At 44.4% G+C, this 14,445-nt stretch overlaps 1 protein-coding gene across 2 annotated transcripts in view; it reads right to left on the bottom strand.

Annotated features, from left to right (window-relative positions):
• Window positions 1-14,445, bottom strand: part of PNPLA7 (patatin like domain 7, lysophospholipase) — a 400,735-nt gene that overhangs the window by 102,770 nt on the left and 283,520 nt on the right. For both annotated transcript variants that reach the window (XM_074973884.1, XM_074973883.1), the window contains exons 24-26: window positions 13,208-13,376; window positions 12,169-12,351; window positions 351-469 (exon numbers count right to left, since the gene is read on the bottom strand). In XM_074973884.1, coding sequence (XP_074829985.1) covers window positions 351-469; window positions 12,169-12,351; window positions 13,208-13,376 — 471 coding nt within the window. The remainder of the gene's footprint in view (window positions 1-350; window positions 470-12,168; window positions 12,352-13,207; window positions 13,377-14,445) is intronic.

The raw sequence follows: 14,445 nt of genomic DNA, 5'->3' as shown, positions 1-14,445 counted from the left end.
CAACTGCTGGAAATGGCCCACCTTGATTATCACTACAAAAGGGTTTGTGTTTTTCCCCTCTCCTGCTAGTAACAGCTCACCTTACCTGATCACTCTGGTTACAGTGTGTATGGTAACACGCATTGTTTCATGTTCTCTGTGTATATAAAATCTCCCCACTGTATTTTCCACTGCATGCATCCGATGAAGTGAGATGTAGCTCACGAAAGCTTATGCTCAAATAAATTTGTTAGTCTCTAAGGTACCACAAGTCCTCCTTTTCTTTTTACTGTGGCCATTGCAGCCCACAGGGCCTGACCATTAGGACAGAGGCCTTATCAGAGTACACAGAACAACCTTATGGGACTTACCTGGCTCCACCACCTCCGAGCACTAGGGCCACAGCATTTCCAGTCAAAACACGGGCTAGTCGAGAGAAGTCAGAGTGACGGTCTGGTGGTTTCTGAAATACTCGTTCATACATTTCTATCTGCAGGGCAGAGAAAGGGCAATTTAGAGCATTGTTTATCACACACGTGCAATGAGCCATTAGGAGGTAGGTAGACATAGCTAGATTAAAGCTAGCACTGTAACAGTAGCCAAATCTTCACTATTATTGTTACCTGTGTTAGGCGGATTCAAGTGAAGGTGTAACTGTAGCATGGGTAGGATCCGCATCCTGGTTTTAATCCGGCTACCACTAGATGCTCTCTTCATGGCAGTCCAGAACTGCAAGCCACCATGTTACCACTCTGCCTTAGCAAGTGTGAGCATGAACTTTGCTGAAGATTAGCATGTGTGTCAGCTCTCTGAAACTCCAGCCTTTCTGCCTTGCTAGCCAACTCCTCAAGTCTCTAGCAGTCTAAACCCTGTCTTGCAGGTAACAGTGATCCCCACATTCCTGAGTTCCCCAGACACATCTCCCTGGAGCGTCCTGTCCCTCTCCCCAGTCACTCACAGAAGTTAAGTTCCCTGTCTCCAAAAGAGACTCAGCACACACCAGTCTGCTAGCTTAGCTAAAGACTCACACTGACTTCAATATAACAGCACTGAGATGATTTATAGTACAACTAAAAATGCCTTTATTAACAAAGAACAGAAATTTAAGTGATACTTAGCAAGAGTAAAAGAACAGGCATGGCTACAAACAAAATAATATGAAACATGCTTTCCAATGTCTACTACTAACTTTGCCTAAACAGCTTTCTCACTTACATCAAGCCACCAGCATCTCCAATCCTTCTGGCAAGAGGATCCAACGTTCACAGAATCAGAGGGTGCTGTCTCCTTTGTTCCCTAAATAATGGACAACTAGAGTATCTTTCTGGTCTCCTTATATTTCCCCAAAGTCCATTGTCTTTCCTCAAGAGCCAGGGAGACTTCCTGGGGATACAGACTCTGTCCCCTAGCGTGCTCACTAAGCTATTTTCCCCTTTTTAACTTGATTGCTGTGATTATCTTACATGTAAATGTGCTTTCATTGTCCTCTGCCTGCAAGCAAGTCGGACAGACAGGTCAATGCACATTCCTTTGTTTAGGGTAGGCTGGGTTTATGCACTGCCGTACAAACACATCTGAAGAACATACTTCCAGCACATACGTAATTCATTATACACAACTTGTATATACATCACGCGTCACCAGTTTACATACGATACCGTACAAGATATCCTTTGGATATATATTATGATGACAGTGTGTCGGGTTTCAGAGTGTGTCAGGCCTGATATGAGTTACTGTACAGTGGGCCCCCTGCCAGAGGGCATGAAGGTGCTCTTGGGGTCACACACAAGTAACAACATGACTGAAGACATGATGGCACGGGCTTGTACTTGGGCAGCTAGCCCGAGTACAGGCCCGCCAGGGACCTCTGATACATCCTCAGGTTGCTAAGCTGTGCTGAAGCCTGTGCCACTGGTCTTTACTGCTGTGGTTACCCAGGCTAGTTTTCATCTTGCTCCATCTACGCATGCTACAATAACACCTTCACTTGCAGCTAAGGTGTACTCTAAATGAGGAAGCTGCCCTTGGGAGGAAGATCATGTGTGTCTGAACAGAGACTTCATTCTTCAAGGAGCTACCAGTTATCACCACTAGGAACATTCCTGTCCTGGACAGGGACCTCAATTTGTAGAGCTTCAATTGTTCAAAATAGTAACAAATGTCTAATTTCACTAACAATAACATGCCTTACCACTTCAAGTGTCCCTGAAAAACAATCCTACAAGCAACCTAGGGGCACGCTATAAATCTCCTCTTCCCAGACCTTTCACATGCCTTCAGTTTGTACACTTGGGCTTTACCTTTGATCCTCAACTATTCCCCTTTCACTTTTTCTGTATCTGTACATCTGCTTTTTAGTATCTGTGGAACAATACCTGTGTCCACCACTGCTCGCATCCTCATTCAGACCTACATCTCCTGTTGCCACAGTTCTTACAATAATTTTCAATATAGGCTCACCAAGTTCAAGGTCACTAGTATGTGCATGGTACTGCCAACCAATTTCACACTTGTACAAATAAGTGCAACAACTTTACCCCAACCTCAAATTCTCCCCATTCGTTTCAGAACACTGCTCCAAGGTGAGGCCCCATCACCTACCCTGTCCTTGCCCCTCTTCTCTGCTCATTCCCTCACTGAATGTTTGCCTCTATACTGTCTTGCCACTGCTCAGGCAAGCACCACCTCATCTGCAGCTTCAGCTGCACAGAAAAACTCCCCTGTTCCTCTGCTTCATCAGCTCTCCTCCATTTCTTTTTATCTGAAAATCTCTCCCTTCCCCTGCATGTATCTTTTCATTCCTTTTTTCCCTCGGCCATTTATTATTTAACTCTGGGAAGCACCTGGAGATGCCTTTGGCATGGAAGAAATTACACAAATTAAAGTTGCTTTAATTTTATGGCAAGCACAGTGCAGCTGGGATATTGCAAACATCTCTTATCACTTATGCAAATCTCACTCATCTGGATCAAGGTTCTGTCCCCAGAAAACAAAGGGACTAATAAATAGTGGGTTCAGGTAGTGGGGGAAGCCTTCTTGCTGGCTCTCTAATTACCTGGCAAAGGGTTGCCCAGGGAGAAGGGGACACTCAGTACCTAGAGCCAAGGAAGGTACGGACACATTGAAAGCACTTTTGTACCCAGCATCTATTTAAATGCTTTTAGGGTATTTTTACACTGGAATAAAAGATGCTGTGCTGGGCCGGAGCAGAGCTGGGGACAAAGCGGGGCTGGGCGGTTTTCCCTCCCTGCCCCCCGTGGGGGCTGGGCTGGGCCCCGCTGTGCGGTGTCCCCCCAGAATGTTCCTCCGCACTCCACAGTTTGGGGACCATGGATCTACACTGCTGTTGTTACATATGCTCGGGGAACTGCCCATGTTTGAACATTACATAGTGCTGAAAGAAGGGTGCAGTGTAGATGCACTCTTAGTCTCCCTGGTCTTCCCCCCGCATTGGTAATAGTGAAAAACAGCCAACATGTTAACCTCATTTATCCAGACCTCCGATGATCTAGTGCTTTGGGGTGTGCTTTGAGACCTTAATCGGGATTGTAAATTACTGCCTCAACAGCGGGCTAGTTCACAACATTATTTCAATCTCTGACACTCCCACCTTAGAATACAAAGAACGTGTTTCAGTGATCACATTAAGTGTCCCGATTAATGGCAATGCCATTGCACCTCTGTGTGTGTGTGTGCGCCTTTCCAACTTGTTTGTTTTCTCTGTCTCTTTCATCCTCTCCTCCCTCTGCCTGGTATTCTTCTGGACACTGTCTTTCCATCTCTCTCCCCAAATCCCAGAAGGCATAAGCTAAAGATCAAATTTTTAAAAATATTTTGCATATAACTAGAGAAATCCTTTTTATATCAGACTTCTCACTCTACCAACCCTGCAATGCTCTCTATCAAATAAAGAAATTTACACAAATGGGTTTTGTTCAATATCTTCATTAATGATCTGGAGGATGGTGTGGATTGCACCCTCAGCAAGTTTGCGGATGACACTAAACTGGGAGGAGTGGTAAATACGCTGGAGGGTAGGGATAGGATACACAGGGACCTAGACAAATTGGAGGATTGGGCCAAAAGAAATCTGATGAGGTTCAACAAGGACAAGTGCAGGGTCCTGCACTTAGGAGGGAAGAATCCCATGCACTGCTACAGACTAGGGACCGAATGGCTCGGCAGCAGTTCTGCAGAGAAGGACCTAGGGGTTACAGTGGATGAGAAGCTGGATATGAGTCAACAGCGTGCTCTTGTTGCCAAGAAGGCCAATGGCATTTTGGGGTGTATAAGTAGGGACATTGCCAGCAGATCGAGGGACGTGATCGTTCCTCTCTATTCGACATTGGTGAGGCCTCATCTGGAGTACTGTGTCCAGTTTGGGGCCCCACACTACAAGAAGGATGTGGAAAAATTGGAGAGAGTCCAGCGGAGGGCAACAAAAATGATTAGGGGTCTGGAACACATGACTTATGAGGAGAGGCTGAGGGAACTGGGATTGTTTAGTCTGCAGAAGAGAAGAATGAGGGGGGATTTGATAGCTGCTTTTAACTACCTGGAAGGTGGATCCAAAGAGGATGGATCTAGACTATTCTCAGTGAATGCAGATGACAGGACAAGGAGTAATGGTCTCAAGTTGCAGTGGGGGAGATTTAGGTTAGATATTAGGAAAAACTTTTTCACTAGGAGGGTGGTGAAACACTGGAATGAGTTACCCTGGGAGGCGGTGGAATCTTCTTCCTTAGAAGTTTTTAAGGTCAGGCTTGACAAAGCCCTGGCTAGGATGATTTAGTTGGGGATTGGTCCTACTCTGGGCAGGGGGTTGGACTAGATGACCTCCAGAGGTCCCTTCCAACTCTGATATTCTATGATTCTATGAATACCTGCCCCTACACAGTTAATGAAAGAAGGGAATAATGCACAGACAGCAGAGGAAATTAAGGGCACACAATATTCCCACACTGTGCTCTAATCATTGTGACATTATAAAATCCAACTGGAGCTGCCACATTTGGGGATAATGATGAAGAAACATTCATTTAAGAATAAACGTGTTAGACATCTGGGTAGGAATTAACATATCTGAAACAACAGTAAGTGCTCAGGTGCAGAACATCCATGACATAGCAAAACAAAATAGCTGGCAGCTGAATATGAATTCCAAGGCACTGTACTCCAAACTAGGCCAAATGCTGCCTTTGTTTTTCCACTGCACTTCACCAGTGCATCAGTGTTTGGAAATATATAGTTAGATATTCCAAGACCAGTTGAGCAGAAAAGCAGCGAGCAGAGCTGCCCTGAAATCATCAATAACTATTTTTCTTACACATGTAAAGTTTCTTTATTTGAAATCCACTCTTAAAACCTATAGAATGGTTATAGTAGTACTGTCAGAGATTTCCAAAACCATGAAAAGTCATTGGGAAACAGTGTATGTATTTATTCATGAAAAGAATTCTTTAAATATTTATCCTTAAAGACCTTTTTCTGTATCTAAATATCTGATTAACTTTACTGTAGATATAAATGTGAGCAGCTGTATTTGAAAGAGAAATCACCAAGTTTGATTCAGCTTTGAAGCTGAACCTTCTCGGATTTGGATAAATAATAATAACAGTGTCTTAATAGGTTTCAGAGGGGTAGCCGTGTTAATCTGTATCAGCAGAAACAACGATGAGTCCTTGTGGCACCTTAGAGACTAACACAGTTATTTGGGCATATGCTTTCGTGGGCTAAAACCCACTTCATCAGATGCATGGACTGAAAAATACAGCAGGCAGGTACATATATTACAGCACGTGAAAAGATGGGAGTTGCCTTACCATCTGATGAAGTGGGTTTTAACCCAGGAAAGCTTATGCCCAAGTAAATTTGTTAGTCTCTAAGGTGCCGCAAGGACTCCTAGTTGTTTTTGCTGGTATCTTAATGTGTCCCATATGGCTTGTTTACTGTATTTCCTCAGCTCTCAATACTGCAGGACAAAACAACCCTAAGTTATCAGACAAGTCCAAATGTAAAAGCTTTCACAGAAGAAATGGTTACTCACCCTGTGCAGTAACTGTGGTTCTTTGAGACGTGTGTCCCTACGGGAGCTCCAATCTAGGTGCGTACTGATTGGAGATTTTTCATAGCAGTGTCTGTGTCACCTTTGCATGCATGCTAGTCAGTCTTGTGCCCTGTTCCATTGTTATATAACCGCCCACAGTTCCTTCTCTAACGCCAAGCTCCACAGCAAAGAACTCTGAAGCAGAGGGGAAGGAGGACAGGAGGTTGAGCACCTGCAGGGGGCCACATCTTGAATAACCACAGTGATTGCACAGGATGAATAACCATTTCTTCTTCTTCCAGCAGTGTCCTTATGGGTGCTGCACTCTAGTGATTTCTGAGCAGTTCCCTCTAAGGTGGGGGAGACTTTGGAGTCCAGTACCAAAGAAAGTAAAGCCAAATCAAACACAATATCTGCAGCAGAGTTGTGAGTTATAACATCGTGTTCAGTGAGCAAGTAGCAGCTTTACGTATTTCAATAATGGGCACATTCTTGAGGAATGCCATAGATGTGAAAATGGACCTAAAAGAATGAGTGTATATATTCAAAGGTGTTTGAATATTGAAAGATTTGTAGCAAGAATTAATGCAGGCTGATCTCCATTTGGAAAGCCTCTGATTAGAGATTGCAGAACCTTTTGACCTATCTGCCACAGAGACAAACAACTTGTGGGTCGTTCTGAAGGACTTTGTCCTACCCAGATAGAAGGCCAGTGCTCTCCTGACTTCATCTAGATAACCAGGAGGCACTGCTGCAGCAGTGCCTCCTGGTTATCTAGATGCAGTGTGGGGTGGAAAACAGGCAGGTAAATGGGTTGGTTAATATGAAACTTGGAAGGAACTTTGGGTAAAATTTCTGAGGGGGTTGCAGCACGGCCTTGTCCTTAAAAACTACTGTGAAAGGGGGGCATGTAATCAGGGCTCCTAGTTCCCCAACCTGCTGCGCCAACGTGATGGCTATCAGGAATGGAGCATTGCGCAGGTAGCTATTGGTTCAAACGGGGGTCCTGTGAGACATTTAAGGACTAGACTGAGGTCCCAAACAGGAGTAGGGCATTGGACTCGCGTGTAGAGGTTTTCAAGTCCCCTGAGGAATCTCACTGTGGTTGGGTGGGCAAAGACAGAATAATCCTTTATTGGGGGGTAGAAAGCCATTATGGCTGCCAGGTAAACTCTTATGGAGTTCATCAAAAGTCCCAAGCTTTTTAGAGTTAGGATATAGTCCAGTATATCCAGCGGCAATGAGGTCATTGGTGGCATATGTTTGAAGTCACACCAACAGACAAATCTCGTCCATTTTTGAGAGTACGTGCAGCGAGTGGACTGCTTTCTGCTGTGCAACAGTATTCATTTTACATCCTCTGAGCAGGTTGCCTGTGAACCATCAACCATAGTTTGAGATGAAGCACTGCGAGACTGAGGTGAAGGATCATCTCGCTTTCCTGGGAGAGGAGATGAGGAGCAGCATGGAGAGTGATTGAGAGCAAACGGTCAGCTGAATCAGGTAAGAAATCTGGGCCGGGTCGGAACTGTTAGGATGACTCTGGCTTTGTCCTTTTTTATTCTGAGCATAACTTTGGAGCCCAAGTGGGTTTCTTCTGTACCAAGGAAGAAGAAGCGCTCTTCTTGCAACCTCAGTCTGCTAACAGTGCAATCTCTCCAGACCAAGGCTTTGCCATCTTTCAATCTAGCAGTGCCCTGGGTATTGGAGGAACCAGCCACCTCGTGAGTACCTGACTGGAGAGCAGATGGTGCCTTAGTGGTTAAAGACACTGACAACCTTGGCTTTTTTGAGGTAGATTCTCTACCTGGTGATCCAAGGGCATTGTCCTTTGAGGAATTATGAGAGGAGTCTTGGGTCTCCTCTTAGATGACCCAGAGATATGGGGCTCCAATATTGTGGACGCAGCAGATTTGCTCAGATACCAGAGTACAGGGGGTGCCCCTTGGCATGGATCAGAAGCCGGGCACAGAAAGCTCTCCATCATGAGGAAATGAAGTTCTTCATTTTTCCTGGCATGACAGACAATGTTTGAAGCTGGAAGAACCAGACATAACCTCCCAGTGAACAAGAACTGCTACCTAGTATCCATAATATATAACATATATGAAAGAAAAATAAACATTTTTTAAACTAGGACACTTAAACTACTACTACTTACAACTAATTAGTCTAATGCTAAGAGCTACTAAGGGCAGGTCTACATTATGGGGCTAAGTTGACCTAAGTTATGCAACTCCAGCTACTCCAGAATAACTTAACTGGAGTCGACGTACCTTAGGTCGACTTATTGCGGTGTCTACACCATGCTGGGTTGACGGGAGAAATTCTCCTGTCGACTTACCTTATGCTTCTTGTGCCGGTGGAGTACTGGAGAGTGATCGGCAGTTTCGGCAAGACGTAAATAAAAGCAAATGAAGCTTTAGTTGGGGATTGATTTAGTTGGGGATTGGTCCTGGTTTGAGCAGGGGGTGGGACTAGATGACCTCCTGAGGTCTCTTCCAACCCTGATATTCGATGATTCTATGCTTCCATAAGTTGCATTCAGAGTTCTTAAGCCAAAATGGGGGAAGGCAGAAAAATGATAGATGTGGAGAGCAGTAACCACAGACATGATGTTACTACGATATTAAGAGTCTGGGCTTTAATACAAACAATGATTTTAATGCCAGGTTTGTCAACAGTTGCACTTGCACAATTGGTACTGTCTTTATGTAGGAGGTAAAGATCACAGGAATATTATGACTCACATCTGGTGGGTGGGTTTTCTCCTGGAAGATCAGAAGGTAGATCAAAGCTGTTCATATTGAAGTGTCGAAGACCCACTCACAAATTCCCACCCAGAAGGCTGTAATTTATACAGCTAAAAATAATGAAAGTTCCTTTTTAAAATATAAGAAAATTGAAGTGCGTATGTTTGCTTCCCTCTAAGAATGTTTACGTTAGTATTAATGCTGACCAATACAGGGTCAGCCACAGATGCTGCACAAGCATAATTGAAGACAACTAACTTACAGGCAAAAGCCAAATATTTCTCTTCTTCATTGATATGTTCCCATATCCCTTACAGACACAATGCAATTAGGAACAGACCCAGATGGACTTACAAGACTCATCCAAGCAGCAACAGATGAGGGGGGCTGCCCTTAACCAGTGGGTCTGAATCCTGTACTTGGCAGCAGAGATCCGTATGAGAGAGGTCAATCGAAGACATGCAGTCTCCCAGGTGAACCGGTGCCAGAACAGACAACAGTGTACCCTCCAAGAGCTAGAGCCTGCGCAAGGATTTCAGGCTCCCAACTGCTCTGAAGCCTCTGACTTTTGTGAGTCTATGAAAAAAATACAGTCCATAGAAAGTTATGGATGGAGGAACATGCTTTATAGCCCTGATATTCAGACAATGCTGCATGGCTCTTAGCATGGTGGCAGTATCTGGGTAATCCTTTGACCTTGTAGCTTGCAAGTACCTTGTCAGAGATAGGAGATAAAGGAAATTAAAGGTTGCAACCTTGGATAATTGTCTCTAGAACTCATTTGTCCATTATGGAGAACCATGTGGAGAGGGGAGTGAACCAAAGGACAAGAAGGCACAAACATGTCCTCATCCCTCCTTCCTAGTCATGGCTGACAGATTACACCTTCGGGCACACAGAGAATTGGCTCAGCTTGTGTTCTTAACAAAATAATTAAACAAACTGAGCAGGATTTAAGTTTTATTTTAGATGTCATAATCAGAGCGAAGCCCACAAACCTGTTTCCGCCCACATTTCAAAACAAACCAGTGTTAAGGGATGTTCGCTTCCCTGGTATTTAAAGAGGGGACCTAGGTCAACAAATAAACTAAGGGAAGGCTTGCCAGCCAAACATAGGGAAATAATAACATTTTGCACTATCACATTTTCATCTATAAACAGGGACACTGAGGCAAAGAGGATATGGTCAAAATATTAGGCATATAACCCACATTTAGGTACTAAAGAGAGGTGGCCTAATTTTCAAAGTTGCAGAGCACTAAGAGCTCCCAGTGTAATCAATAGGATAGAACTGATCCCTAAATGAACAGCTAAATAGAGCTGAAACTCTCTCCCGCTTTCTAACACTATACCAGTTTATCCACTTTAAAGATGGACCTGCCTGCAAAATAAGTCACTTCCTTCACTACAACTTCAACTAGGCAAAACCCCATGATATACAACCAAGCTTCACATTGATGCCATTTACCATTGTTCTGACATTTTGTTACAAAACCTGGAGGCTCAGGGAATTTGTAAGAGAAACAGCTACTCGGCCTTCATTGCATTAAGGTGGCCACCAGTTCTGACCACATGTTTAAAAGACTCCCTCTTCCACTGAGTTGAGAATGTGCAATTGCCCTGCATGACAAGATATGCACTGTGCAACTTCTTGGGAAAGATAAAGTCATGACATTCCTTTCTCCTCCCACCCATCCCCCTACAAAAAATAAATAAGTAAAAAAAAAAAAAAAAACAGGAACGAAAACATCAAATGTTGAACTCAACCTCTAAGAAAATGCAACTAGTCGCAACTAACCATCTGAAAGCCTCATTCTTGTATTCCACAAAGAAGTCCCTCAATTTATGCAGGATTTCAGCCTGCTTGGCTCTCTGCACCCTCTCCTCAAACACTGAGAGCCTTCTGATAACACTAAGGGCTTATAACCTAGTGTACTGAGTCTGGCTCTAACGCAGCACCCTGTCACTCTACCACCACCAGGCTATATTAATTGGGACCTAACTGGAAGACAGATAGTTGGCAGAGGCGGCCAATTAACTGAATAGAGATACAGCTGAGGGGCTAATTGGGCAGAAGTACCCCCATCAGCTAGGACTATATAAGCAGGCAAGACGGTAGTGCTGGGGGAACATAAGAATGGCCATACGGGGTCAGACCAAAGGTCCATCAAGCCCAGTATCCTGTCCTCTGACAGGTTTCAGAGGAGCAGCCGTGTTAGTCTGTATTCGCAAAAAGAAAAGGAGGACTTGTGGCACCTTAGAGACTAACAAATTTATTTGAGCATAAGCTTTCATGAGCTACAGCTCACTTCATCCGATGCATGAAAGCTCACGAAAGCTTATGCTCAAATAAATTTGTTAGGCTCTAAGGTGCCACAAGTACTCCTTTTCTTTTTGTCCTCTGACAGTGGCCAATGGTAGCTGCCCCAAAGGGAAGGAACAGGCAGGTTATCATCAAGTGATCCATGCCCTGTCACCCAATCCCAGCTTCTGGCAAACAGAGGCTAGGGACACCATTCCTGCCCATCCTGGCTAACAGCCATTGATGCACCTATCTTCTATGAATCTATCTAGCTCCCTTTTGAACCCTGTTATAGTATTGGCCTTCACAACACCCTCTGGCAAGGAGTTCCAGAGGTTGACAGTGCGTTGCATGAAAAAATACTTTCTTGTGTTTGTTTTAAACCTGCTACCTATTAATTTCATTTGGTGGTCCCTTGTTCTTGTATTATGAGGAGGAGTAAATAACACTTCCTTATTTACTTTCTCTATACCACTCATGATTTTATAGACCTCTATCATATCCCCCCTTAGTCGCCTCTTTTCCAAGCTGAAAAGTCCCAGTCTTATTAATCTCTCCTCAGACAGGAGAACAGGGAGCCTGAAAAAAGGCTGAAGCCGGCAGGACTAGATGCTGCGAATACAGTTCCCTTCCCTAGAAACAAGCAAGGAGGGCTGGCTATGGACGGAAAGTAGATGTAAATAGCACTACTGGCTGTGGCCTGCTAGAAGAATACAAGAAAACATGGTGATGAAGGAGATCTGGGGTGGATGCGGTCTGTGATTAAGGCCTGAAAGGACTCTCGGGGGACCACCCCGTGGCAGGGCTACATAACAGCTATACATATTCACTGGCTCCAACAGATCAAAATCCCTACAAACATCCTTCAGTCCCTAAATCAGCTGTAAACCAAGGATCTCTACTAGGTTTCTACAATGAATTAGGTCCTCGATTAATGGAGACAATATCTTGGTAATACCTTTCCCAACTGTTGGTCACAACACGATGCACTGACATTATCCCAGGTTATCTTTAATGAACAGTAAATGTGCTGCTAGGACTGAAAGTGCTGACAGAAGACCAACACACGGGCAGGTGTCCCTTACCAGCTTGGGTAGGCTCCTCCGGGAGAAGACTCGACGGGGACAGCGGAGGTGAAGATGAGCTGAGCACCAGCTTCTCATATTGAGCCACTCCACAGTTCGGCAAGGGAGAGGCCCATCCTCTTTATGGAGCAGGATCAGCTGCTTCTGGGCTCGGACTGCAGTGTTCTCCAGCATCCTTTCCAGCTGAAGCACATTACACTCACACAGTCAGACAATCAGTTATCCATTACTTCAGGGCCAATGTCACAGAGTACAGTACTTCTTACAAAAGTACACCCCCTCTACTTTCCTACACATTCCCATCTTGCTCCTCACCTCATATGCGTATGTAGAGAGCTGTGGAAATCTGCATACTAGGACCAATCAGACAAAGGTAATTTAGGCTAATATATTTACACCTTTGCATGTATATGGCTACTCTTAATGTTAGCGAGTTAATTTTTCCCTGCTTGAAGATTAGCAGGGACTTATGAAGAGCCGTTTAAAGTAAACAAGTTGAACACTATATCTATATAATGCCTACTGTACACCTAAACAAGGTGGACCTACAATGCTCAAATAAAATGAAATCTACTCCCACGCTGATAAAAAGTAAAGTTTAAAAACGCTTAATGCTGCTTATTGTGCTCTCAGCCTATTTTACATGAGGCCACTTTTTTCAAATATTTTCTCCTTCTTCCATTGCTTCCCTCCTTGTCTTCTTTACTTTTCATTATCATCATAGCTTCACTTACAGCACTCCCATTCTCCATCTACTCACTAGTTCTGTTCCAAGACTGAGACAAGCCAAGGAGGTGATGTATACAGAGATTGTAGGTGGTAGCTTTCCCCAAACTCCCAGGAGTTCAAAGAAACTTCCAGGGAGCTGATAATGAAAATGCCCATTTCTCAGCCGTTTGGCTGCACTATTTGATGCCCAAGGGGTCTCAAATCCAATAAAACAAAAAGCCAGAAAAAGGCTGCTTATCACCTCAGTCACACAATAGGTTGTTTTGCAACTTTGCCCCCACCCTCAGATAAAAAGAAAGACATTCCGCACCTCTCCAACAGTGGGCTCCTGTTCTCCCAACCCCACTATTAAGATGCAGTCCGCCTGTCGGATACAGCGCTGCGTCCAAGGAGTAAGGGTGCTGTCAGACTGGTAGAGCACAATACGGTGAATATCTTCCTGCTGCCCCAGCCAGCTAGATAGCCTGTACTCGTGGATACTGGGGGATACAAACAAATAAAACGATTACCATCAATTCACAGCAAGAATTCAGCCAGAGTGGAGGACTGAGCCCACAGAGGAAATGTTGGAAGCTACAAACAGAAGCTGGGGTCACCCAAACATTTTTGAAATGGGACACGTCTAATGACTGAAAGGACTGAAATCTAATCTAGCTAAATATTCTTTTTTAAAAATACACTTTCTTCTTAATCATGGGGAAGTGGGGCATCTGTCCCTCCACCCACTGCACCACTGCTAGAATCCTAGCTGCTCAGCTCCACTGTCATCTTGGTATGGGAAAAGCCAATCTGGAAAAAACAGAAGCCAAAATAAACCTTCCTCCATCCTCCAAGTTAAATGTGAGACACTCTTCACATGTGAATAAAATTAATTCCCGTAGAGTTCCCGCACAGCCAAAGAACCCTCCCTGCAGCCCTTCTCTCCCCTATGCTACCTCTGAGGATGCCTCTGGTGCAGCTGAAAACCATGACCACTGCCCAAATCTAACAGTGCATGTTCCTGGGATTGTCATGTTCTCTGGGGTGCAGAGCCCCAGAGCAAGTGCACTTCGAATGCAATGCGACCAGAGAAGCTCTGCTCTGCAACAGGGTCTTCAAGAAGTGAAGGAGGAAGGTTGGTAGTTTTAATAGGGGTCATGGAAGAGGTGGAAGCCAGAGCCTCTTAGAGGGAAGGACAGACAGGAACATTTATAAAGTTTGGATCAGCATCGACAAAACTTCTAAAACCTTCAGGGTTCGGTCACAACCATAACAAATCCAGGGCTAAGCTACTCTGCAGTCATCACAGGCTTTGCAAACAAACAGCACTGTTCTTCTGCTTTACTCTTGTAAACTAGCAGGGTACTGCCATTTTCAGGAATCCTGCTCTCAGAACCAAAAGCTGGGCTAGAAGGTCCAGTTGTAATGAGCCTTTACCAAAGTTTCTATTGTAGAATCAGATAAGTCCCGGGTTCTCTACTCCCAGACAGGCTGGCTGGGTAAGGACATTCACAAGCACTACAAAATACTGGAAATTAAGCTATTTGAGCAAGGCAGTTAAGCGAAAAG

This window comes from Natator depressus, chromosome 16, assembly GCF_965152275.1.
Source record: "Natator depressus isolate rNatDep1 chromosome 16, rNatDep2.hap1, whole genome shotgun sequence".
In the NCBI taxonomy this organism is placed as follows: domain Eukaryota; kingdom Metazoa; phylum Chordata; order Testudines; family Cheloniidae; genus Natator; species Natator depressus.
The sequence above is the reverse complement of the archived record's forward strand: the minus strand, read 5'-3'. Positions and strand labels throughout refer to the sequence as shown.